This window comes from Lutra lutra, chromosome 4 (genome assembly GCF_902655055.1).
Source record: "Lutra lutra chromosome 4, mLutLut1.2, whole genome shotgun sequence".
Classification (NCBI taxonomy): Eukaryota; Metazoa; Chordata; class Mammalia; order Carnivora; family Mustelidae; genus Lutra; species Lutra lutra.
The window spans coordinates 193,810,081-193,835,689 of record NC_062281.1 but is presented as its reverse complement, the minus strand read 5'-3'; the positions used below and the strand labels follow the sequence as shown (position 1 = coordinate 193,835,689).

Here is a 25,609-nt window from a genome sequence, read left to right as displayed (position 1 = left end):
ATGCCCCAGAACCCTGCTTTTTAAATTACCGACCCTGCCTTTTTCCTGCAAGAGAACCTCAGATGAGTTGCTGGTTTGCTCAGCGAACTGCGAGTCCCGGCGTTAGTACACCTGACTCTGAGAAAAGCACGGGATAAAACTGTCCCACTTTTGGAAGTCAGTGACCGACTGAAGGGCGCACATTTCCATTCTTAACCACCTGCTCGAGGTCAAATCCCTGGCAGTTCCCTTACAGGAGCTTCTACTTTGGCATTCTTACCACATAAACCTAGAACTTTCAAGCAGGAGAAAAGTCTAATTACAGATACGTGAATGGCCGCCCAAGCAAAGCTTTTACTCTGATCTCCAGTTTTCTGTTTGAGCCACACTGCAGAGGTACAAGGAAAACCACCATTGTGATTCCTAGATTTTATTTAAAGATTATACAAAATATCCCAGACACAGGACTTCTAATCCTCGTCCTCCTCCTCCTCCTCGTCCTGGTTGATCTGGAAGTAGCGTAGCTCGTAGCTCTCCTTGCTGTTGGCCACCACGCGCAGCCAGTCACGGAGGTTATTCTTCTTCAAGTACTTTTTGGTCAGATATTTCAAATACCTGCAGAGAAAGGACACTTGAGACCACCGCAGGCCCTCCCAGCGCTCTCCGTCACTGCACCTTTCCTGAAACCCACGTATTCGAATCATTACAATTTAGGGCTTTTTGCCACCATTCAAAAATGGCAGAGATGGGGCACCTGGGGCTTAAGCATCTGTCTTAGGCTTGGGTCACGGTCCCAGGGTCCCGGGACTGAGCCCCGCATGGGGTTCTCCGCTGAGCGGGAAGCCTGCTTCTCCCTCTCCCACTCCCCCTGCTTGTGTTCCCTCTCTCGCTGTCAAATAAAATAAAATCTTAAAAAAAATTTTTTTTAAATAAACACACAGCAAAGATGAGGCCAAAAGTATCAGCCACATTTCATCTAAACCGCAATAAAAATGCGAACAGAGAAGCACCTGTAACAGCTGTCCATTAAACACAGCAATACACCTACAAAGTGATTCTGAGTGTCCACTGCAGAGTGGACACCAAAAACACGGTATTTTTAGATACCACGAGAGTCACTTAACAATTAAGCACACCATCTCAGTATCTTTTTACTGAAGAATCACTGGGTTTCTGAGCTCCAAGTCTTCCCCATACATCACACCTCATGGATTCGAACCTCCTTTTGAGGTTGTTCAGACGATCGGGACTGTTTCCCAGGGCTGCTGTGCACACTCACTCCTACGACGGGATGCTCACTACCCACCTCCCAGGGAAAGGACGCCACCCGGCCCTGCCCTCGCTCCCGCACAGCAAGTGAGAGCCGCAGCGTTCATCTGGCTGCTGTGGCCTGGGTGACGGCCGAACGGTCAGCACAGCAATCTGCTTAGAAAACTCGCGATTAATACACAGGCAGCAACTGGCTTCTGTGCCCGACATCCCACGACACAAAGCCAACAAGCTCTTCTTCTCTCACTTGCTGACTCCTGAGGCCCTGGGGCATCTTCCCAAAGCCGCGAGGAAGAGGGAACAGAACCGCAAGCCAACTCAGTGCTGAGCAAATTAACCTTTCCAAACCTCTGTCTGGAAACTCAGTTTCTCCCTCTGTGAAACGAGACTCCGGTACTTACCATCTCTCCCGACTGTTATGGGCACTAAAGGAGATGCACAGGCAAACTGACCTATTAGCAAGGACCCAAGTATCAATGAACCAACAGACTCACCATCTCCAAGAAACGAACACTGTTCAACAGTGTTACTTGTCAACAAAGCGATCTTCACAAAGATGTGAAGATCTCAGTTCAATTCTATCCTCTTTTCCCTAAGTAAAAATAAATCAATTTGGTCGTTCCATCTAAAAAGTATTCTTTTCTGTCATTTACTATTTCTGCCGTCTAGTATTCAGGTAAGGTGGTTAATTTCAGGTAGTTTTAAACTTTTTCAAAATAGAAGGTTGGGAAACTAGGGAAAAAGCTACAGAAGTTTGGAGATCAGAAAAGGTCCTAGAACACTACAAGACAGTCAAACGATCGTCACTGAGAGAGGAGAGCCATGAAGGTCAAGGCCCCAGTCCTCCCGCACTGGGGATGAACAAGCATCTGTGAGGACAGAAGTGCGGGGGGTGTTAGGAGCCATTCTTAAACCAGGTTGGTGAGCATGGAAACAAGTCACAGAAGATCACAGCATCCCCACCATGACCTCTGTGAAAGCCCAGAGCGTTGTAGGCTTTCTACACCCTGGAGACCCTATGGTTGCACCAGTCTCTCGTGGTATCAGATCTCCTGCTGCACAAATAAAAGAACTCGAGCCAGGCAGAACCGAAGTCACTTTTGACTGATAATAATTAAAGCTAAAAGCAAAGGCTGAACTGTACCCGATCTGTCCAAACACACCTTCACATTTCCCACCACTTGATTCAGTCTGACTGAAAGTTCCTAAGAATATGCCGGCTCTGGGCTAGGAGCCAGGTCTCAACAGGTCCGATTCCTTGTAACCACTGTGGAATACCACCGGCTACGTGACCTGGGGTCTCCGACTTAGAAAGAAAATGGGCCCATGGGAATTAAAAGGATGGCTTCGGTCTGAACTGAGATCTCAAGGGAGTGCTCACCCAATGACACTAGCACTTACAGGAAAGTAAGGAGAATTAAAAGTGAGCACACACTGATGGTGAACACTGAATAATGTAGAGACTCGGGGTCTAGACTGGATGCCTGAAACTAACACAACACTGCAGGGCGATGAAAACAAGAGCTCCTCACCGTAATCTAGAGGCAAAGGAAGATATATTCTCATTTTTAATACTGTCTAATCAAGTCTGAGCTCTCTACTATTGCAATCTTTCCCTGTGGAAAACAAAATTCTAAAAAATTATCAAAAAATGAATGCTTTTGGGGCACCTGGGGGGGGGCTCAGTGGGTTCATTCAGCCTCTGCCTTCGGCTCAGGGGTCCTGGGATCGAGCCCCGCATCGGGCTCTCTGCGCACCAGGGAGCCTGCCCCCCACCCCGCCACCTCTCTGCCTACTTGTGATCTCTGTCAAGTAAATAAATTAAAATCTTAAAAAAAAAGCTGAGGGGCGCCTGGGTGGCTCAGTGGGTTGAGCCACTGCCTTCGGCTCGGGTCATGATCTCAGGGTCCTGGGATCGAGCCCCGCGTCGGGCTCTCTGCTCGGCGGGGAGCCTGCTTCCTCCTCTCTCTCTGCCTGCCTCTCTGCCTGCTTGTGATCTCTCTCTGTCAAATAAATAAATAAAATCTTAAAAAAAAAAAAAAAAAAAAAAGCTGAATGCCTTTAACCCCCATAACAACATTCATTCATTCACTGCCTCCTTGCACGGGCCCCATTCTAGGAATTAACAACTACAGCAGACACCGATGACTCCGGGGCAGCAGCACTCCTGTGGGGGGCAGCGGACTCAGCGCTAGGGTGCCCTCAGGTCACACTCATTGGTCCCATACCTTTTGGAAAAAGGCACCTCGGAAGTTACAGTGATCTTGCTTTTGCTCCTTTCAATGGTTACCACCCCGCCACCGAGATTTCCAGCTTTTCCATTCACTTTGATTCTCTCCTGAAGAAACTGCTCCTGCGGAAATCATCAAGGTGATCAGTTAGTGAGGTGAGCGCCCCACCCCCTCATTAGACTACTGCACGTTTTTTATACTTTTTTATTTTTTTTTAAACATAGAGAGACACAGCAAGAAAGGGAACTCCCCCAAGCAGGGGAAGTGGGAGAGGGAGAAGCAGGCTGGCCGAGCAGAGCGCCCGATTTAGGGCTCGACCCCAGGACCCTGGGATCATGACCTGAGCTGAAGGCAGACGCTTAACGACTGAGTCACCCGTGTGCCCCTGTTTTTATACTCCTAACACTGAACACAGAATTGTTTTTCAAATGTTTAGTCTTTAAAAAAATTATAGCAAATCCTCAGCTATTAATACAAGGTCTGAAATTTAAGAACTTGAGAATGACACTCCTTGACTTTCTGTGTAACAAGCATGAACACACCTGATGGCTTCCACACAAGGTCCAATGTGCGTCTGTACAAAAGGCTTGACAGAGAAGCCCACGGTAAGACAAGACAGGAGACCTGGGGCCGAACTGTTAGAAAGTACCTTCAGCTTCTAAACCTAAGAAGTATAAAGCACTGCCCCCGGCACTGCCAGAGGAAGGACGTCTCCAACCTGGACAAGGAGCAACACGCAGAGACCCGAACAACTCTTCACTGGCTCAGGGGCCTGTGCATGCACAGCCTGAAGACAGCAGCCCCGGAGCCCAGAGACACTGGGCCCCCACGGAAGCCCACAGGTCCTCTGCCTGCATGGACTTCAGGGACTTGCTCAAAAAGGAAGATTCTGGGGACGCCTGGGTCGCTCAGTTAGAGGGGCGTGACACTCCTGGTCTCAGCATTTGTGGGTTGAGCCCCACACTGGGCACAGGAGCCTACTTCTTACAAAAAGAAAACAAATAAGATAAAAATAGGAATATTTCCTTCTCTTGCTCTTGCAATGATATGAAGTCTCTCTCAGCCCCAAACCCCTACAACCCTCTATTTAAAAACTCCAACATGGGATGCCTGGGTGGCTCAGTTGGTTGAGCGGCTGCCTTCAGCTCAGGTCATGATCCCAGCATCCTGGGATCGAGTCCCACATCAGGCTCCTTGCTCAGCAGGGAGCTTGCTTCCCTCTGTCTCTGCCTGCCATTCTGTCTGCCTGTGCGTGCGCACGCGCGCTCTCTCTCTCCCTCTGACAAATAAATAATAAATAAAAACTCCAACACTGAGGCACCTGGGTAGCTCAGTCAGCTAAGAATTCGACTCTTGATTCCGGCTCGGGTCATGAGATCAGGCCCCAAGTTGGGCTCTGCACTCAGCAGGGAATACGGCCTAGATTTGCTCTCTCCCTGTGCAACACCCCCCACCCCGCCCAAGCTCTCAGGAAAAAAATAATTAAATAAATAGGGGAGCCTGGGTGGCACAGTCTCTTGAGCAGACTGTTGGTTTCTGCTCAGGTCATGATCTCAGGGTCCTGGGACAGAGCCCAGCATGGGGCTCCCCGGGGCTCCAGGATCAGTGAGGAATCTGCTTACCCCTTCCCCTCCGTCCCCCTCCAGCCTGTGCTCGGACTCTCTCTCTAACTGATACATAAAGTCTTCAAAAAAAAAAAAAAAAACACAACTCTTTTTAGGGTGCCTGGGTGGTCAGTCATTATGTGCCTGCCTTCGGCTCAGGTCATGATCCCAGCCAGGGTCCTGGGGTGGAGCCCTGCACTGGGTTCCCTGCTCAGCAGGAGGCCTGCTTCTCCCTCTCCCACTCCTTGTTTGTGTTCCCGCTCTCACTGTCTCTGTCAAATAAATAAAGTCTTTAAAAATAAATAAATCTTTTCCCAAAAACTTTAAAATGAAATTTAAAGAATCTTCCAATACACTGTATGTTAAGTGAGCATGGGGTAGAGTGACTAGGTCAGAAATCCTGACTTTTGCATGAGACTCATAAATGGCTCAAGTTTTTTATCCTCTAGAAACTTCTAGAAGGAAAAACAATCACATAAACAGGTGAGTGTAGAGAAGGGAGAGGGAAAGGACACCAGTGCAGGGCCATCACAGACACAAACTGGAAGAAGCCACAAAGGAGGAAGGAAAAGAGGCGCCAGAGGAAAAGTAAGTCACTGCACGGAGGAGAGACTACAGAGCCCACTCTGGGACTTCCTGTGGGACAGGGACACACAAGAGGTTACTGGAATTCTGCTCAGGGGCATCAGTGGCCACAGGCTGAGTTAGGTTTTCACCTGAAATCACTCCTGTTGTACTGCTACTACCTTGGCGAGGAGGAGGCTCTGCACCAGAGTCTGAGCCCCGGCGTGGCCACGGAACAGGCAGAGCCGACTGCCAATACCTCGCTGCAGCCAAAATGCGGCCGTGAGGCTAGTTTTTCTAGACGTAACTGAGATACAAGAATACCGGGGAATGAGCCCAAATATGGGGGCAAGGTACCAGTACCGGGCAGCGTGTGGAAAAACCAAGCTCCAAGGACGAGTCAGCCAGCAGGCTATTTTAACATGAACACTGCAGCTCCGATGTCCGACACGGCGGGAAGCTTGAAGGAACGCTGCCATCTGTCCCGCAGTCAGGCCCAGGGGAGGCACCCCTTGTCCCATGCAGATCAGGGCCCATGCTTATACTTAAACACACCGAAGTGCCAAGTGGGCACACTGATCTAGTGCTGTTCGTGGTTTCCTAGGAACTTGTAAGTAAATCATTTTTGGAAACAAAAGGAAAGATGGAGAAGAAAACAGGTGGTTCTCTAGCACTGATGTCTCCTCCTCACCAGACACACGTGAGAGAAAGCCAGACTTCAAAACAAGTAACTAGGGGCGCCTGGGTGGCTCAGTGGGCTAAAGCCTCCGCCTTCGGCTCAGGTCATGGTCGCAGGGTCCTGGGATCGAGCCCCGCATCGGGCTCCCTGCTCAGCAGGGAGCCTGCTTCCCCCCCTCCTCTGCCCGCCTCTCTGCCTACTTGTGATCTCTGTCAAATAAATAAATAAAATCTCTTAAAACAAACAAACAAACAAACAAACAAGTAACCAGCCCAAGTTCCAAGGTTGTGCACGGAGCCAGAACCGCAGGGCTGCCTACAAGCCTGAGACCAGAAATGTGCTCCGGAAAGTTTTCTCAGCAACATCCCAGAAGGTTCATCACTGTCCTGAGTGGCCTCAAGGGTGTCACTTACAAAATTGGCGGCATCCATGATTCCATCTTCTACAGGGTGGGTACAATCAAGGGTAAACTTCAGAACTTGCTTCTTTTTTTTGCCCCCCTTTGCCACGAGCTTTTTCTAAGAAGGTGCACAAATGATAAAGAGATGAAAGCACAATCAGTCCCCCCTTCCCCAACCACCAAAAAGTGAACAAAACTCAAAAACGCCTGAAATGGAAAAGCCCACACAAACGCAAAACCCGTGGAACTGTGCCCCCTTGCACGGCAGCCACCCAAGAGACCTGCCCAGACACTCTGGGCTCTGCCCGAGAGCGGCCAAGGGCGATACCCCAGAGGCTGCTCTATGTGCTTTGGGACCTGGACTCATGCCCTTTTGAAGGAAACCTCATTCTGGCTCTCTGGATCCATCTACACTTTCCAGCCTCCCCAGTCTGTATGGGCAGGAAGGTCTGTGATCTTACAAACCACAATAAAAGGAACGTTCCCTTTTATTTACCATAAAACTTCCAAAATGAAGTTTCAAGAAATATCACTCACTTTACTCCAGGATTAGGGCAGGCGTACAAATGCCTTGCAAACATGAAACAATTCTGACCTGGAATGAATACTTGTCCTAACTCCAGACGAGGGTCCAGACCCATGTAAACTGTTCTCCCTTAATCCTCTCCCACCTACCTTCTCAGAAAAGCACAACGGGAACCACTCGTCCTAGCAACACATCTACCTCAGTTGGGAGAAGATTAGGCTAAAACTAAAAATTAGTTCTAATTCTAATCCATAACCAATAATTCATAATCCTCTAATGTCAACTTCTGGGTTTTGACTTAAACCATCGGTCCGAGCACATCCTACAGGGATCCAGTTCCCTGACTCTCAACAAGCTTCCATCCGTCTCCTGCCTCTACAAACTCCAACATCTGTATAACCTTACCTGCTCACGTACTCCTCCACTCTAAAACGCCCTACAGACTCTAAAAAGACTTCCAGGAACACATCTTGTCTCCCTTCCTGTTCAACAGAATTTCCTCTAAGACTTGACTGGGTCAACTTTCCAAACATTTAGCTACTGTGAACATCACTGGCGTCTTTTCAAGACGTCTCTTCCTAGTAACCATCAAAAGGGATGCTCTAAGACCTAGCCCGGGACATGCACCACCAGCCCATGAAACACCTGCCCACGACGGGCTCCATGCCCCCGCCAAGGTTTTAAACCGAAGGCGCACAAATGCACGGACATTAAAAACCTGCACAGGCAGAAAGAGTAAGGCGAACCGAAAATGTTAACAAGGGTGTCCCAGCAGAGAAAGGGGGGCGAGAACACGACTCGCTCACGCAACCTGCACAAGGACGGCGAGCTGCAGGTGGATGACATGAGGGCGCCGCACCACCCGGTCCCCGCCCGGCTGGAACTGAATGGAGCTGGGCCTTGCCTGAGACCCAACAGGGCCCGTACAGGTGCGCCCCGAGCATCTAACTCCCCCCATGGACGCTGCGCGGATCCTCAAACCCAAGCCTCTCTCTGAAAACAAGCCGGCCAGGCCGCCTTCCCCCTGGTCCCCGAGTCGCGAATGTGGGCCTCCTGGATGCGCGGCTCCCGAGGGGGGCAGGTCCCCTACCTCCTCCCCGCCCTCCGCCCAGGTAAGCAGGCCCAGACCCTGGACGCCTCACGCCGGCCGGGCTCCCAGGGGCCCTCGCCGGCCCAGGCCGCAGCCTGGGCGCTCCAGCTCCCCGCTGGCCGTAGCCAGAGGCCCGAGCCTGAGCCGCGGCCTCCGAGAGCTCCGGGGCTCCTCTCGCGCCCCAGGCCGCGGCCTCCTCCGCCCATAACGTGCTGGGCCCCGGGGCGGCCCTGGCCCGCTCCAGCCGGCCTGCCAGCCCAGCCCCGGCCGGACCCTGCAGAGCGTCGTCCCGTGCGAGCCGAGCAGGAGCCGGGCCAGCGAGGCCCACGTGCCTGCCTCAGAGCCGAGGCCTCACGCGGAGCCATACTAACCACGGGCGCCATGGCGGCTGCGGAGGCAGAAAGGGAGGTGGGCGCACTACGCAGACGCAAAGAGCCGGCAGCGCGCAGAGCACGCAGGGTTCAGGCCGTACCAATCGCTCCGCCACGCCCCTCGGCCGCCACCGCCTCGCCCTGTTCCGTACGATCGGGGAGCGATTGCTTTTCCCGAATGCAAGCCCGTCCTCTCGCCGGCCAGGGGAGTGGGGCAGGGAGGAAGGAGGCCGGGTGGCCTGTCCCACTGCGATCGGAGGGGGGCAGCTGGGCTGGATGAGCCCAAAGAGAAATGAAGGGGTTCGCTCTACTTTTGGAAAGTTTTGGAAAGAGAAAAGAAATAAGGAAATCACGAAACCCTGTGTCACCAGCTAGTGGAATGGGAATCGAACCCGCCAACTAGGGGACGCGAGGCCTTGCTGGTCCTGGGGTGCTAATGCCAGCGGGCACTTGGCTTCTTCCTACCTGAAGTGCCCAACCTTGAAGCCGGGGCCCAGGGGCCGCGTGTCCCGGGGCCAGCTTGCTTGCTGCGCTCCGGTGCGCTCTCCGGTTGGACCCCTTCGCCCTCTCGAAGGCCAGCCGCCCACCCTCCCAGCCCTGTCACCGCCTAGGACTCCCGCTCGTGCCTTCCCGTTCCCGGTTCCAAAAATTCTCGTGCGGGGCTTCTCGAGCTGCCCTGTGGGCAGGAATCACCTGGGATCTCCTCAAAACGCAAACTCCAATTCCGTGGGTCTCAGTGACTTGAGATCCTGCATTTCCACAAGCTCCTCGGAGATGCTGCCGGTGGGGGGGCTCCAGGCACCCCACGTTGAGTCGCCGGAGTCTTCACCCATTGCCTGGGCTGTTTCCCACCCACCCTCGCCCCTTCTCGTCCTTACCCGTTCCATCCTCTGTTGTAACCCGCACTCATTGCAGGTGTCCTCCGCTCACCTGGCTGCAGTGCCCTCACCTGGGGAAACACCTCACGGACTGGTCTGGGTTTAAACTCCGGGCTTTTGTGCCCGTTGACCTAGTGCCAAACCATCCTGCTCCTCTCGCCTGCAGACCACATTCCTGCTTTGCCAGCGACTGCTGTTCCTCTGCCCTAGGGGGCTGGAGGGACATCATCCTGTTTGCTTCCGGACTGTTCCTCTTCTGTCAGTGTCACCCACTCTTGCTTCTACATCCTGGTAGAGGCCTTGGGTGGAACATTCCAGAAACAGTAACTGAATCCGGTTTGCAATTACTCCAACACTTATAGAACCAGTCAGTCTCCTTTCCTCGGAGACCCCAGCCCAACCCCAGCCCAACGCAGCCACATGCCCCCACTCCAAGATATCAACTCCCTGGGGCCCCTGCTTTAAGCTTCTACATTTTGATAAAACCACCCTATGAGTGGTTCCTGCATTTGCTACTGTCCTTATTTCACCTGTTCCATTAGCTGGTTCACCAGTCTTTGCACCTACTTGACAATCCTTTACATTAAATTCTATTAAAAATTGGTGTGCTTTCTCCTGGCTGATACAGCTCCTAATCCCAGCAAGCCCTTGTGGCTGCCTGATAACCCTAATGTCCTCTCCTAAGTGACTATTCCCCACTTTGGTGAGAATGCCAGCCCGCCTTCCCCAGCCTTCCTCCCGGCTGGTGACTTCCATTGCTCTTTCTTTGGAAACACAGAAGCAATCCAAAAAGAATATTCAGATACTCCCACATCTAATCACCCAGAAGCATCAACGCACCCCCCACCCTCACCCCATCCCCTGTTACCTTGCAACAAGAGCCCTTGTTCCCACAGAAGACCAGCCAGACACTTGGGGATTAACCATTCTTTAATATCTCCCATCTTAAAAAAAAAAAAAAAAGGCAATCTCTTGACGTCCTAACATTCCCATGGGTTACCACCCCTTCTCCTTTCTCCCTGCTATGGTCTGAATGAATACCCCAAAAATTCATAGTGGAAGCCCCAATCCCCCAAAGTGATGGTGGCTTCCACTCTCCCCGGACTCCTGACATGTACAACCAAAGGCCTCCTTGGTATCTCGAGTCTAGAATGTCAAGTGGGCCATTCCCACCCCCATGGCCTCACTCTACCCCTCACACTTCTCCCCATGCTGGGACCCATGCCCCTTACCCCACCCCTTCCATCCTCAGCACCACTCCAACCCCGAGTTCCTGCGTCTCCACACATTGGTCTACTTTGCTTTGCTTAACATTTATTCCGGCTTCTGGGGCCTTGTACCTGTTGCTCCCTCTGCTTTGAACTCTTCTTCGTAGCTTTTCCTGTGTCTGATTTCTTCTCATCCTGCAAGGTCTTCAGCTTGGTGCCCCTCTCTGCCCATGATTACCTAGTGTGCCCTCCCAGCTGCCCTCCTTCACATCATCCTGATGATTTTCTTTGGAGCATTTAGCACAGTCTGTCATTACCGTACTTGTCGATTTGTATACTTGGGTAACCTTGGCTGCTGTGTTCCCTCCCATGTGTATGGCCTATGGGTCTGCTCCGTAACAGATGAAGAGGGGCGCCTGGGTGGCTCAGTGGGTTAAAGCCTCTGCCTTCGGCTCTGGTCGTGGTTCCGGGGTCCTGGGATCGAGCCCTGCATCAGACTCTCTGCTTAGCGGGGAGCCTGCTTCCTTCTCTTTCTCTCTCTGCCTACTTGTGATCTCTGTCTGTCAAATAAATAAATAAAATCTTAAAAAAAAAAAGTAACAGATGAAGACGAGAATGGACGGATTAGATAAGCCCATGTATCAAGAACGAACATCCATCTTCTACTGCCCCTCCAGAGGGAAACTACTGCATAATTTATTGAAAAAGCCCCATCCAGTTTTGTATACCAGCTCTACCGCTTACTAGGGTAACGTTTTCTACTTTCTAAGGCTGTTGTCAAGATTAGGTGAATTAATACAAGTAAAAGAACTTTGAATAGTACATTGGCCCACAACATTAGCCATGTTACGGTTATTGGGTTATTGCTGCTTGGAGCACAAACGTAACCCAGGTAGGGAGGAACCTTAAGAGATCCGGTGGTTTACCCCTAGAATTCACTCCCTTTCTTCTGCTGTCAAACTCCTACTCATCCTTCAAAACCCAGCTTGAATATTAATTCCTAGCTTTTCCTAATTGATCAGTAACACTTTATGGGACGCCTTCTGTAGGTCAGGCTCTGGGCTTGACCCTGAATTCAAGAGCGGCAGAGACGGAGACTGCTTATCCCAGAACTCAGAATAACACGTGCAGAGAAGCCGGATAATGGCCCAAAGATGGAAGGCACTCTAGAAAAGAGCACTGGGATAAACAAGCACTGGCCAGGCCAAGAACAGCAGAGGGAGCCCTGCCGGAAGGGCTCAGAACCTCTTCTCCCTCCAAGCCCAGCCCTTCTTGTTGAGAACTGGGCTGGTGCTGGGGGTGGGGACCCTAACTATTTGAAAGACCAGCGGGCGCATTTCACGTCATTAAACTCGCGGGCATCACCGAGAGGCCGGCCCTGTGTCACCCGAGCTCTGAGGCTCTGAAAGGTCGGTGACTTGGCCGCTCTGAGACCCCAACCCGCCAGAGACAGGCCTGGGATTCCAGCCCCCTCCCCGCGCGGTCTCTCCAGCACCCGGCGGTCTGCGGAGAGGCGGCCGCTGCTCTCTGGCGCCCCCAACCGGCCGTGGAAGAAATGGGGAGCCGCAGACCCGCTCGCGTCCTGGCCCCAGCGCGCAGGGAGAGAGCGGATCTAGCCAGGGGGCCTCCAGAGTCAGGGTCCTCGGGCCGCACCCTGCGCAGTGCTCCTGCGGCTCCAGGCTCCGGGCTCGGTCACCCCGGGCGGGAGCCAGTCAGCCTCGGACCCTCGCCCCACGCGGTCCTTTCCAGCCTCGGTGTTCCCGCCTCTGCCCTCGGGGCGACGAACGGAGCCCGTCGTCGCGGTGCAGCGGCCGGCCTGGGAAGGGTGGACGGGAGCGCCGCGCCCGAGTAATGCTGCGGCCCAGAGAGGAAGGGGTGTCGCCTGCAGGTCACCCAGAGGACACCGGGAGGGGAATTCCTGGGGTGGGAGTGAGGCGAGGTGGATAAAGTGGAAGCAGTGGAGGCTAGACCTTGGGTAGGACGCACTGCGGCCTGACCTTCCAGGGCCACCAACGGGGTGCGGGAGAGGAGGGGACCGCTCACAGGACCCCTCCGCACGCCTCCAGCCCGTTCCCCCTGCTCCCAGCGCTCCCAACCCCAGCGCTCCACGACCGCTGGACGCCCTGTCGGGTCCGGGTCTGGTAGAGAGGAAGGAGCCCCGCGGAGGCCTAGAGGGACTCGGGGGCTGGCGGGGGGCCGGCGCGGGTTCCGCGGCCGGGTCCCCGCACTGGGCACGCCCCGCCGCCTTCCTGAGCTCTCCCAGAAGATGTCGGGAGCTATCTTCACGCCCCTGGAGGGCCTGGGTGCCCTGGACGCCGCGAGCGGCCACCCGCTGGTGTGCCCACTGTGCCACGCACAATTCGAGCGCCCCTGCCTGTTGGACTGCTTCCACGACTTTTGCACCGGCTGCCTGCGCGGTCGCGCCACGGATGGCCGCCTCTCCTGCCCGCTGTGCCAGTGAGTGCTTGGAAGCCCCAACAGCACCCCCCAACCGGGGCCACCGCCGGGGGGGGGGGGGGGGGGGGGGCGGTGGCTCCTTGTGGGAGGGGAACTAGGTGTAGGAAGGCAAGGCTCCGGCTCTACGCTGCTCCCAGCCCGCACCTCTCCGCACTGCAGTGCGCAGGCTCCGGCCCATTTTACAGAGCAGGTTAATGGAGGCCTGGAGTGACAGCCGGAGGCCTTCCATAGAAAGTCTGGAGGCAAGAGTGAGGCTAGAACATAGGTCATGTCGCCGCACAGTGCTGCTACGCAGTTCAGGGTCTCAGCGCATTGGTCATAACATTCCCAGAAATCCACTTTGGAGATCAATTGAGTCTTAGGCCAACAGAAGCAGGTTATGTTGCCCTAAGTTGCAAGTGGTGTCCCTGGGGAGGGGGGAGGTTTCCACCCTTGACATCCCAGGCTGCCACCAACCCCAAAGACCCCCAGGATTCACCCAGGAGGAGGCAGGGGGAGGGACAGGGTCAGAGTGAGCCCTGGGAGAGAGCTTTATAGCAGATGCCAAGTCCTATTTTTAGTTCCAGCCTGGAAAGTGGGGGCAGGGATGGAGGTAGGGAGCCGCCCGGAAGGGGAGGGGGAAGGGGCATTTGGATCGTGGCTGCAGCTTCTCCACAGACGCCAGACGGTGGTGAAGGGCCCCAGCGGGCTCCCTCCGGTGGATCGGCTGCTGCAGTTCCTGGTGGACAGCTCGGGGGATGGCTCGGAGGCCGAGCATTGTGCCAACTGTGACCTGGAGTGTAACAAACAGGCAGGGAGTGCTGGGGGTGGGCTGGGACGCAGGGTGCCCGGGTTGACGGTCCTGAGCTCCCAGTGTGCGCCCAACATGTCCTTAGACCATTATCCATTTGGATTCTCCAAAATCGAAGGCACCCTGAACCCCAAATGTGGGCCCCCTTTTACAGGTGGGGAGACTGAGGTCCAGAGTAAGTGACTTGAAGCACTAGCAGATAGTGGCGGAGGTTAAAGTCATTTGATGTGGGGAGAGCTCCCTGGTCCCCAACTAAGGTGGAGTTGTGACCTCCAGGAAGGGCCGTCGGGTGCCCAGGCTTGGGTCTGCCCTTAAGGGCCCACTGCTCCCTGGGGAGCTGTCCGAAGCTACCTAGTGCCCCAGGGGAAGTGAGAACAACATGCTGTGTGGAGGGGTATTCTTGTCCCCCCGACCCCAGGCTATGAAAGACCAAGGAGCAGAAGGAAGGCTTCAGGCTGGGCTGTGAAAGGCACATGGGACTCTTGACCTGTGAAAGCTGCATGTTGGGGGGAGGGTACCCCAAGTCCTAGGAGGACAGCCCTGCAGGAGCAAAAGCTCGGGGTGTGCTAGGCAGGTGCTGGGATAGGTGAGTTCCATCACAGAGAGATGACCAGCAGGAGGTTAGGAGCTGGAGGTAGGGAGAGCAGGGGAGGCAATGGCCTTGAATGCTAAAGTAAGGAGTTGGGGTCTGTGCTTTCATAGCCATTGCTGGGGTCAAAACCACAGCTGCAGCCTGAGACCTGTACTCTCAGCCCTGGCTCTGGCTCTGGCCCAGGGAAGGGGAACCAATAGGCTCTCATTCCCTTCCTTCTTCCAGCCACCTCGTGACTCCAGATGGCCAGGGTGGGCACTGCCATTTGGCTACTATTGAGGGTACCAAGGAGGGCTCAGAAAGCCTTCAAGCTGGAAATTTTGTTGTAGGTAACACGTTTCTGCCGTGCCCCACCCCACTTCAGGTTCTCTTCTCATCCATGAACTGGGTGTGTTAGAGCATCAGGATCCCACAAAAGGGATGCCCGGAGCCACCTGCCTCCCCCACGCTGAGACTGACGCTCAGTGACAGGTGCAGGCTCAGGCTCCCCAGCAGGTAGGCGGGCTGAGGCTGTGCTGATCCTCCCTCCTTAGGATGCAGAGACCATGTACTTCTGCAACACGTGTGGGCAGCCGCTGTGCGCGCGCTGCCGCGATGAAACGCACCGGGCACGCATGTTCGCGCGCCACGACATCGTGGCCCTGGGTCAGCGCAGCCGCGACGTGCTCCAGAAGTGCAGTGAGTGCGGTGCGCCGGGCGGGGGGGCCGGGGCCGGACGGGGGCAGGCCTGCCCAGAGCCCTCACCGCTGCTCCCGCTGCAGCGCTGCACGCTGAGCCCTACATCATGTTCTCCACCGACAAGAAGTCGCTGCTGTGCATCCGTTGTTTCCGGGACATGCAGGGGTGGGTACAGGGGATGGGAGGTGAGGGGGCTGGAGGGCGGCCCTGAGCGGGGCTCACGAGCCTGCTCCTCGCAGGGAGAGCCGGGCGCACTGCGTGGACCTCGAGTCAGCCTACGTGCAGGGCTGCGAGCGGCTGGAGCAGGCGGTGCTGGTGAGCGCGGGGTTGGGGGGGGGGCGGGCGCCGAAGGCGGGGATGGGCGCCCCGCTGGGCTGAGGCCACCCTGTTCCCAGGCCGTGAAGGCCCTGCAGACGGCCACCCGGGAGGCCATCGAGCTGCTGCAGGCCATGGTGGAGGAGGTGCGGCGCAGTGCCGCGGAGGAGGAGGCCGCCATCCACGCCCTCTTTGGCAGCATGCAGGTGAGGGGGGCCCGTGGGCCCGGTGCCGCGCAGCCTCACCAGCCGTGACCCCACGCCCACAACACCCCACCTCCCGCTACCAGGGAGTTTGCGGTGTAGCAGGGAGTGGCTTCCAGAAGTTCCTTAGTCACGTGGCCAGGAGAGATCCAGCCCCAGGCTGGTGCTGGGGGAAGGGTTGGGGAGGGAAGGCGTCCCCCAGAAGGTCCCCCAGGGCTCTCAGGCAGCCGGATGCAGGAAGGAAGGGCTAGGAGGCTGGGGAGATGCAGCCCGCCTTTCCAGCTGCGTGTCTGGGGCCGGGGCGTGGGTGAGTGCCGGGAGGTGCCCGCCGAGCAGGCCCAGTCTGAAGCAGCTGTCCATCCCAGGACAGACTGGCCGAGAGGAAAGCGCTGTTGCTGCAGGCTGTGCAGAGGTGAGTGATGGCAGGGTCTCCGCCCCCTGCCTCTGGGCCTCACTGCTTGGACCTGGGCAGACCTGGGTGAGGAGGGCAGGGTGCACCAAGGTGGTGGCGAGATGCAGCTTCCGGCTTCTGAGGTCCCCGCTAGGTGGGGGCGAGCAGCACTCCCCACCGAGAATGGGCTGCCTGTCCCTCCCCCAGCCAATATGAAGAGAAGGACAAAGCCTTCAAGGAGCAGCTCTCCCACCTGGCCACTCTGTTGCCCACCCTGCAGGTGAGGGGAGCTGGGGGTTCAGAGCTGGGCACCCCAGGCCAGAGGCCTCCCTCCCCTGGCCAGGTCCTGAGTAGGGTCCTTCCCGCAGGTTCACCTGGTCATCTGCTCTTCCTTCCTCAGCTTGGCCAATAAGGCTGAGTTCCTGGACCTGGGCTACGTGAGTCCCCCTAGCTCCCCAGAGAGCTCTCCCCTCCCTGACAGCGGCCCACTCTGCACACTGGCCTGCCACCTCGGGGCGTGGCAGCCTGCCCCTGGGCAGCTGCACCAGGGCTTTCCTGGGCTTGCTTTCCTCTCCCTCACACCATCATCGGTGAACCATTTAGCTGAGTCCCTTTTAAAAGGACAGTGAAGGGGCGCCTGGGTGGCTCAGTGGGTTAAGCCGCTGCCTTCGGCTCAGGTCATGATCTCAGGGTCCTGGGTTCGAGCCCCACATCGGGCTCTCTGCTCAGCAGGGAGCCTGCTTCCTCTTCTCTCTGTCTCTCTGCCTGCTTGTGATCTCTCTCTGTCAGATAAATAAATAAAATCTTTAAAAGGACAGTGAAGGGGTGCTGGGTGGATCAGTGGGTTAAAAAGCCTCTGCCTTCCGCTCCAGGATCGAGCCCCCGAATGGGGGGGGGGGGGTCTCTGCTCAGCAGGGAGCCTGCTTCCTCCTCTCACTCTCTGCCTCTCTACCTGCTTGTGATCTCTGCCTGTCAAATAAATAAATAAAATCTTTTAAATAAAATAAAATAAAAGGACAGTGAAGCCTGGAAGGGAGCATGAGCTTCCACTGCCCCAAAGTGTAGTGTGTCTACTGGAGTCCAGCCACCCCCAACTTTCCTGTGGATTTGGGGGCTGGGATGGTGTGGGTGTTCTGGGACAGTCCCAGGGAGGGGCTGGAGCCCCCGACGCACAGCAGGTAAAATGCCAAAGACAGCCCTGCCTTCTCACTCCTCACCTCCCGCCCCTCCACGGGCCTGAGCACCCCTGTCCTGCTGCAGGAGCTGATGGAGAGGCTGCAGGCCATTGTCACCCGTCCCCAGCACCTCCGGCCAGCGCAGAACAGCAAGGTGCACAGGGCAGAGTGGGCTGGGCTGGGGTGGGGGGACCAGCAGGTACAAAGGCCGCCTCACCACCCACTCCTGCCGCCCAGATCACTAGCGACCACCACGCGGAGTTTGCACGCTGCCTGGAGCCGCTGCTGCTGCTGGGCCCCCGACGGACAACAGGTGCTGGGAGCGGCACCAGCACGTGAGCAGCGGGGTGTGGACGGGGTGGGAGGGCGGAAGAAGGTACCCATTGCAGTGGGGTCTGGCTGCTTGCTGCCCTCCCCAGATGCCGAAACCCGGTTAGGGGAGGATGGAGAGGCCCCGGGGCTGTCCCCAGCTGCCACGGCAGCCGCCACCACCCAGGACGGGGCACGCAGGTACTGAAAGGAAGGGGCAGCTTGAGCTAAAGGCCTGACTTCCAGGTCTTAGTCTGGAGAGCCAGCAACACAGGAGGAGTTAGGAGAAATGCCCGAGCTGGACGTATGTGCCAGGGACCCCGGGGGACACTGGGCATCAGGCCAAATGTCCAAAGTCCCACGTGTGAGTGAACAAAGTTAACCCTGGACCAGCCCTAACACGTCCTGATGGACTCTTTTCTGTACACACACACTTCCCTGGAGAGTTTTTAAAATACCATATGCTGATGTCCGAGTACTGGCGCGGGGGGGCTTCCTGGGGCTTTTTCAGAGCCCCTAGGTGGTTCTGGCGTGCGGTCCAGAGGGAGAGGCTGAGAGCCTGGAGAAGGGGAAGACCCTTTCACCGCCCCCCCCATCTGCATTCACACTGGCTCTCTCCTTCAGGCTAGCATCGGGCTCAGGCCCCAAGGTGCTGATGGGGTCCAGCTGCCCTTCCCCAGCGGGAAGGATGTTGGGGTCTCTGGTCCGAAAGCCCACGCTGCACCGGTCCATCAGCACCAAGGTGCTGCTGGCGGAGGGGGAGGACACGCCATTCTCAGAGCACTGCCGCCGCTATGAGGACTCCTACCGGGTGAGCGGGGGCCAGGGATCTGCGGGCTGGGAAAGGCCCCACCGCTCCCTCTCACCAAAGTGCAGTGGCCAGATCTGGTCCTGGCCTCCAGGGCCCCCGCAGAGAACACAGCCGGGCAGGCGCTCACTGGGTCTCCCTGCACAGCGCCTGCAGGCAGAGATGCAGAACCTGAAGGACCAGGTCCAAGAGCTGCACCGGGACCTCACCAAGCACCACTCGCTCATCAAGGCGGAGATCATGGGAGACATCCTGCGCAAGTCCCTGCAGGTGGACGCGCAGATTGCCTCGGAGTACGCTTCCCTGCAGGGGATGAGAGCAGTCTTCCAGGAGGTAGCGGACCGCCCCCCCGCCCCCCCTCCAGCCCCTCACCTGACTTCCCTGCAGCCCCGCCTGTCAACTTGAACACAGGCTACCCCAAGACCTGAAGGGGAGAGGAGGACGACCTTGGTCTGGTCCATCATGAGGCCCTCGTGTGGCAGGCTCTGGAACTGGGGTCTTTGCTGCCTAGAATCACATGAACTAGCTGGGGGTGCCCTATGGCCCTGAGTAGCTAGAGGACAGAAATGCCGGCAGTGGAAATTCCAACTCATGGCCGTAGGCAACATCCAACTCACTTTCTCTTTCAGATTTGGGAGGAATCCTACCAGCGGGCGGCTAACGAGCAGGAGATTTACGAAGGTCACAGGCCACTGCTGCTGGGTGCACCCCTTTCCTGGAGCTAACCCACGTGCTGGCAGGCGCAGGAAATCAGCTACCCACTAACCAGATAAAAACTCCCATGCTCTTCCCCGTAGCCCTCGACTTTGCCCCACAATTGCTAATGCCCCAAAACGATACATGTGAGGTCAGGCTTCAGTAAGCAGAATGCCTTCACAAGTCTTACATTGCCCTTTAATTAAAGAGGCAAGCGTTGAAGTGGTTGGGATACTTAGATGGTATGAGGCTTGACAGTGAGAACCTGAAGACAACAAGACCCAGTGCTCTGGCCTTGGCTCCCACAGCCCAGCTCCATGATCTTCTCCAGCTGAAGCAGGAGAATGCCTACCTGACCACCATCACCAAGCAGATCACGCCCTACATCCGCTCCATTGCCAAGGTGAAGGAGCGGCTGGAGCCCAGGTGAGATCAAGGGGTGTTCACAGGAGAGCCAAGACACAAGGATGTGTGTGGGAAAGGTGCTGCACATTCAGAAGAGCTCTTTTTGGGAAGTCAGTGGGTCAGGATATGAGGGTTCACTGGGCGTCTGGGCAGACCACGTTCTGAACATCTCGAAAAACACAGAATGAGTGGGCTGCTTTGAGTTTCTGCTTCGAGGCAAAAAATCGCTCCCTCTAGCCCTCAGGAATAGTCAAAGCAAAAGATACTTCTTGAGAGTGTAATGAGGGCCCTCAGCAGATCCCGGCAGCAGGACACGGAGGAGAGACCAGAATGTTCTGACAACATGCTTAAGCCACGTCTGGACAAGACTAGGCTCTGAGCACTGCACTTGGGCATCAAAAGGTGTTACAATGGCAGAGGGATGTTGGTGGCAGGTCCTCAGTGTGCCTGTCTCTTGAGTCACCTGACCCCAGGGTGGGCTGGTTGCCCTATAGGTCTGGAGCACAACGGCCAGTCAGCCTGAGCTTGTCCCCTACCACCTTCTTGGGGACTTCCATTCGCCTCACCCCTGCCTTCGATCTGTTTCCTGTATCCCACATTTCCTCTTTCGTGGTTTGGTGGAGTCTACCCCTCCCCACCACAGTCCTTTGAGCAAGGGTGCACAGGAGGTCTATATTTTGGAGAGCACCAGTCTGAAATGTCTTTATTCTGCCTTCGCACTTGACTGATAGTTTTGCTGGGTATAGAATTCAGATTGAAATTTTAGACTGGGGGGCGCCTGGGTGGCTCAGTGGGTTAAGGCTCTGCCTTCGGCTCAGGTCATGATCCCAGGGTCCTGGGCTTTGGGCTCTCTGCTCAACAGGGAGCCTGCTTCCCTCTCTGTCTCTGCCTGCTTCTCTGCCTGCTTGTGATCTCTGTCAAATAAATAAACAAAGTCTTTAAAAAAAATTCTAGATTGGAAATGATTCTCCTTTGACAGCATTGCTGTATTATTTTCTAACTTCCAAGGCTGTCTTTGAGAAGTTTGATGGCATTCTGATTCTTAATCCTTGTGACAAGACCTACTTATTCTCTTTAGAAGCTTGTGGAACTTTCTCTGGTCCCAGGGTTCTGAAACTTCCCACTGGTGAGGGTCTACTTCCATCCATCAGAAAGAACCCGGTCTTTGCAGTCTGGAAGTTCACCTCCTTCAGTTTTGACACACATCTTTTTTAACCAGTGAGTTGATTTCACGTTTTCTCTTTCTGGAATCCCTATTACTGGATATCGGCTCTTCCGGGTTGGCCCTCTGATTTGCCTTCTCCGGCTTTTCTTCTATCTCTTTGTCTCTCTGCTGTGCCTTCTGTGACATGTCCTTTTTCTCCCAACCCTTGTACTGAGTTCTTCACTTTTGAAGAAAATTTCCACGAGCACTTTTAAAAGCTTCATTGTTTTCCAATTCCAAGAGCTCCTGCTTTGTACCCTAGACTTGTCTTTCTCGCAGCCTTCTGTTGTTTCTCGGTTGTGTCTTAACCCTCCGAGGCTGATAGTGTCTACTGTTTCTTTCTTCCCTAAGTCTGTTAACTCCACGTGTTGGTTTAGGCTTCCATCTTCTGTGTTAAAGGCTTCTCTCCAGGGGTGGCTCAGTGGGTTAAGCCACTGCCTTCGGCTCAGGTCATGATCCCAGGTCCTGGGTTCGAGCCCCACATCGGGCTTTCTGCTCAGCAGGGAGCCTGCTTCCTCCTCTCTCTCTGCCTGCCTCTCTGCCTACTTGTGATTTCTCTCTGTCAAATAAATAAATAAAATCTTTTTTAAAAAAAGGCTTCTCTCCAGCTGTCTTTGAGCACGTGCTCATAGTAGGAGCTGGGGGCAGGGGCGGACCAGGTAATCGGAGCATGTGGATGGCACTTCAGAGCAGGGGGTCGGGCCAGGCACGGCTTTTTTCTGTGTTTTCCCTGGTCTCTTCCCTGGAGGCTGTCGTGTTAAGCATTTGCAGGCACACGGTTCTCACCTGTGTGTGGTACCCTCCAAGACCGGCCCTTTGGTGGACTGTGGGAGGGGCAGCTGTTCTGCACTAAGGACCTTGACTGTCACCCCCCTCCCCGCTTCTGTGCCGTCCTCCCTGTTGCAGAGGCAAGGGGGGCCACTTGGGTGTCTCCCGTCTGCTGAGGTAGTTAACCCGACCGCGTGCCCTCCAGCTTCAAAAATCTGGGTGTTATCCTTTTCTGTTCTCGACCTGGAGAAGTTTCTTCCCCTATTGTTTTGGCCCCTTTACTAGAGTTTTAGCGACTTTGAGGAAGAAGGAAAATTAAAGTGTGTGCAACTATATGTTCACCCAAGCCGCAAGTGAGCCTCCTGATTTGGAGAGGTCGGACTCGGCACAGCTCTGCACAGTCCTGGTGGCGTCCGGGTCTACCCAGGATGAGCTGCAGCATCTCCTCCTCAGTGGGCGTTCAAAGCCGTTCACTCCACACACTGCACAATTCCATTTATAAAACCTCAGAACCAGACACACCTGCATCAGCAGTTGAGAAGCTGATGATTCCGGGGGGGCCTCTGGGCAGAGGTGACGTTCTGGGTCCTGCCTACCCAACCTGTTCAGGCTACGCACACGTACCAAGCCTCGTTCTTATCATTTGTGCGCATTTCCTTCTGGGTGCTCTGATTCAGCGCGAAAATGGCTTCAAGTAATGTGCTCCTGGCTGCCTGGCTTTGTGGGGGAAATGGCGCCTGTGATCCGTTTTGGCAAAGGGAAAGCAGCTCAGGCTAGAGCCCAGCTCCTGGAGGTTTGGAGGGAGGAGGGAGGTTGCCTCTGTCCCTTTCCAGGGCACCATTTTCCAGGTGTCTGGTGCTGCCGCCTCTGCTTCCTCCCCTTCCACTGGGGGCAGCCCCACCCGCCCCGAGCCCGCTCCTGGGGCCGGTTGTCCTCGGGGGGGGGCCTCTGGCTGCAGCCCTCCGTCTCTCAGTAGTGCTCACGGCTGTCCTCACCACACTCCTCTCTTTCTTCCGAGGCAGCCCACACCTGTTTCCCTCCTGCCGCTCAGGCTGTCCCTTCTTAGGCTGTCTGGCCACTCTGCCACCTCAGCGCGGTGCCCAAGCGCCAGCTTTCCCCACCGCCCAGTCCTACGGCCTCCCCCCATCCCACACCCTATGCTTAAGTGGCTTCATCCAGACCCAACTTTAAAATCCCACTGTGATACAGACAACCTTCAAGCCCTCCCCAGCACAGGCCCTCCTGAGCTCCAGACCCATCTCCAACTGCCCCTTCCTGGGGGTCTCCACTTGGACACATCGCAGGTGCCTCAGATCCCCCAGTGGCAGGACTCCATAACCACCCCCCCAACCCAGTGAGTGGCATCACAGCACCCAGATGCCCAAGTGAGAAGGCCAGGGGCCTTCTGATTCCTTTCCTTTCCTCGCCCCATTTCCAACAACCCTGAGTCCTGCTGACATGACTATCTCAGGCCATAGTTGTCCCCATGGCCGCCCCAGGCCAAGCCACCGTCACCGACCATCTCCGGCCCCTCTAGGGTGTTCCATAGCCAGTGGCCTTAAAGCCTAGAGTTCCCATCACTCTGGGCCTGACAGCCCTTTTGGGACGCTCCTTGTCCCCCTCCAACCAGACTAGCCCCTCACCACACTCCAGTCACAATGGCCTTTCAGTTCCCCAGACAAGTCAGACGAGTTCCCCCTTCCCATCCTGTGCCTGGAACATTCTTGCTTCAGACTGTCCCAGAGATCCTCTCCACACGGGTCTCTGCTCCTGCCAGTCCCTGCTGCCTGGCCCTGCAGCGCCTTCTTCCCAACCTCCGCATGTCTCCTGACCACAACACAGCTGTCCCGAGAGCGGCCCCAGCCTTAGTTAGTATCTGAGGACCAAAACCCTAGGCAGGCCCATGAGTGTCTCGCTCAGTTGGGTTGTCTAGAGAGCTGCAGGACAGGCCGTGGCCTGCTCTGCTGCCTTCAAGCCTGCTGGGAGCTGTTTCTCTCCCTCAGGCTTCAGGCGCCCGCAGACCCACAGTCGGAGCATCTACAAAACACGCACGATGACAGCGCCAGTGGAGACACACAGGCCAGGTAAGGCGGGGCTCTCCAGCCCAAGTGGCGAGCGATTCACTCTGAGACAAACGTGGGGCACAGACAGGCCCCGGCTTTTCTTTCCCATCTGGCCCAGGCTTGCTGCTGACCAGCTCTACGAGCTCAGCTGGGTCTGTTCGTAAAACGTGGGGCCGGGGAGTTCAGAGGGCGGAAGCGGCCCGCGTTCTAGAATTAAAAGCAGCCGTGGCTGCGGCCTGCGGCACTCACGCTGCCCAGGGCTGCGCGCACTGCAGACTGGCCCGCAGGTGCCCACCCCAAGTGCCTGAGAGTCTCTGAAATGAGAAAAAGTGACTCCACGTGAGAGCATCACTGTTCACTGGAGACGGTGTCCGCCGAAATACTTGCCGGAGGAGAAAAAGAATGTGCCGGAACAGACACAGGACGGGCCCAGGCTGGTCTTCCAGTGTTCTGCTCTCCGTTAAGTGAGCTCGCCACGGGGCAGAGAACAGGGCGACAGAAAATCCGAGCGGGCCGAGCTCACGGGCATGGAGCAGTCTGCCGGCGTGCAGACCAGACACGGGTCTCACCCTCCCTGCCGCCGGGTGTAGCCCAGATGCTCCAGCGGAGCGTCCGTTTGAACCCGTTGTCCCCACAAGGCTCTGAGAAGGCCTGAACCGCACTTGTTCAGGCAACTAGAACTCAGTAACCATGAGACTCCTTCGGGAGACGATCCGGTTCTGGTTCACCCACGGGGGTCCCAGAAAGGCTTCCCATTCCGAAAGCCTCGGCCCCCGTGGATGTTAGTGCTGCTGTGGGGGTGGCCAGTAGAACTCACATCAAGTGTCCCTTTAGGAACGACCCGGTGAGTGTCACAGAGAAGAGAGAGAAAACATCAGAAGCTAGAGGGAGCGGCCGGACTCTGAGCAGCCCCACAGAAGAGACTCTGCTGAAGAGGAAAGACGCCCCCAGACCCAGACAGGACGGGGGTGACGTCCCCCCGTGGAGGGAGTGTCCGACTTAGCAAATGGGACCGGCCCGGAGGGGTGGGCGTTTTACAGCCCACACATCAAGATTGGGATATCTGAGACAAGGCTGTTCCCTTCATGAAACAAAGAGTCATCACTGAACAGCAGAGAAACCCAGAAACTCTGACAGGCCCTCATTTCAGATTCTTCCGCCTTAACTAAGCTTCACTCTTCCCGGTGTCTGCACTGCACTGCATGAAGCCCTGGTCCTCCTCAGGAGGCTGGGGACTGGGGATGGCATCCCGGGCCACGTGGAAAAGCCCCTCGCTGCTCAGGCGCCTCCCAGGCGTCTGTGGGCCCAGCGGGCACCACCCCGAACCTGAGATCGTGGGACTCTGGCACAGTGCAGCGCTTCCCCTGCCTCAAATTCATCGTCCCTGAGCCACAGCCCCCCTGCTAGTAAGCTGTGCCCAGTACCCTGGGCACAGACTCAAAACCGTGGCTCCGGTTTTCTCCTTTCGCACAAGGACCGAGCTCACAGAGCAGAGAAGCGGCTGGCGGCGTGTGTGGCAGGAGGCGGCCACAACTTCTCCGCTTTTTCCTGCTTTTCCAGACGACGGTCACTCTCGCGTGTTCACCTTCTATCGATAGTAAAGGATGACCCCAAAGTGACTTTTCTCCAGTGGTTTCCACTCCTGCGTGGTGCCCTTTCTCTGAGATGGAATTTCACCAATGTTTAAGGAGGAAAATTAATCTGGATGACCTAAAACTTCATTTTGGAGATAAAAAGTCCACAGTCACATTTTAAGCAGATATCCAGCTTGTTCAATGGTTTCCAGCAGCAAATGGCTTCCATGTGCCAGGGAGACCGGCACGTCAGTACCTGAGAGCATCACGTCCACGTCCAGAGCCTCTGCCCCTGCTGTTCTGGGGCACAGACACGCTCGTTCCACAGCCTCACAAACCCCCGGGGGCCTACAGGGCAGGAGGAATGTGTCATAAAGGACTG

At 55.9% G+C, this 25,609-nt stretch overlaps 2 protein-coding genes across 5 annotated transcripts; one reads left to right on the top strand and one right to left on the bottom strand.

Annotated features, from left to right (window-relative positions):
* Nucleotides 1-393: 393 nt before the first annotated feature.
* RPL22 (ribosomal protein L22) lies at nucleotides 394-8,857 on the bottom strand. Its single transcript, XM_047727033.1, has 4 exons — nucleotides 8,714-8,857; nucleotides 6,740-6,844; nucleotides 3,477-3,601; nucleotides 394-594 (listed from the first exon to the last, which is right to left on the bottom strand). The coding sequence occupies exons 1-4, from the start codon at nucleotides 8,723-8,725 to the stop codon at nucleotides 450-452; spliced, it is 387 nt and encodes a 128-aa protein (XP_047582989.1). The 5' UTR covers nucleotides 8,726-8,857; the 3' UTR covers nucleotides 394-449.
* A 3,285-nt stretch (nucleotides 8,858-12,142) lies between these two features.
* Nucleotides 12,143-25,581, top strand: RNF207 (ring finger protein 207). Of its 4 annotated transcripts, none has more exons than XM_047725941.1 (17): nucleotides 12,163-13,256; nucleotides 13,914-14,046; nucleotides 15,172-15,316; nucleotides 15,400-15,481; nucleotides 15,556-15,631; nucleotides 15,712-15,837; nucleotides 16,200-16,246; nucleotides 16,433-16,505; nucleotides 16,594-16,662; nucleotides 17,486-17,554; nucleotides 17,638-17,735; nucleotides 18,334-18,520; nucleotides 18,665-18,850; nucleotides 19,147-19,198; nucleotides 19,522-19,639; nucleotides 23,594-23,674; nucleotides 24,488-25,581. In XM_047725941.1, the coding sequence occupies exons 1-17, from the start codon at nucleotides 13,066-13,068 to the stop codon at nucleotides 24,654-24,656; spliced, it is 1,902 nt and encodes a 633-aa protein (XP_047581897.1). In that variant the 5' UTR covers nucleotides 12,163-13,065; the 3' UTR covers nucleotides 24,657-25,581. The 4 variants fall into 4 exon arrangements, with proteins under 4 accessions (XP_047581898.1, XP_047581897.1, XP_047581899.1 ...); XM_047725943.1 differs by having other exon boundaries at nucleotides 13,124-13,256; nucleotides 13,903-14,046; XM_047725942.1 differs by lacking the exon at nucleotides 16,433-16,505 and having other exon boundaries at nucleotides 12,143-13,256; nucleotides 16,205-16,246.
* The last annotated feature ends 28 nt before the right edge of the window (nucleotides 25,582-25,609 follow it).

Bases quoted from the DNA above. Each gene is read 5' to 3' on its own strand.
- RPL22 (XM_047727033.1), bottom strand. The intron at 3,602-6,739 runs GTAAGTGACACC...TGATTTCCGCAG, and splicing joins TCATGGATGCCGCCAATTTT to GAGCAGTTTCTTCAGGAGAG. The intron at 595-3,476 runs GTATGGGACCAA...CTTTCTCTGCAG, and splicing joins GAGGTGCCTTTTTCCAAAAG to GTATTTGAAATATCTGACCA.
- RNF207 (XM_047725941.1), top strand. From the start codon at position 13,066: ATGTCGGGAGCTATCTTCACGCCCCTGGAGGGCCTGGGTGCCCTGGAC. The intron at 16,247-16,432 runs GTGAGTGATGGC...TCCCTCCCCCAG, and splicing joins TTGCTGCAGGCTGTGCAGAG to CCAATATGAAGAGAAGGACA. The intron at 17,736-18,333 runs GTGAGCAGCGGG...TCTCTCCTTCAG, and splicing joins GCTGGGAGCGGCACCAGCAC to GCTAGCATCGGGCTCAGGCC.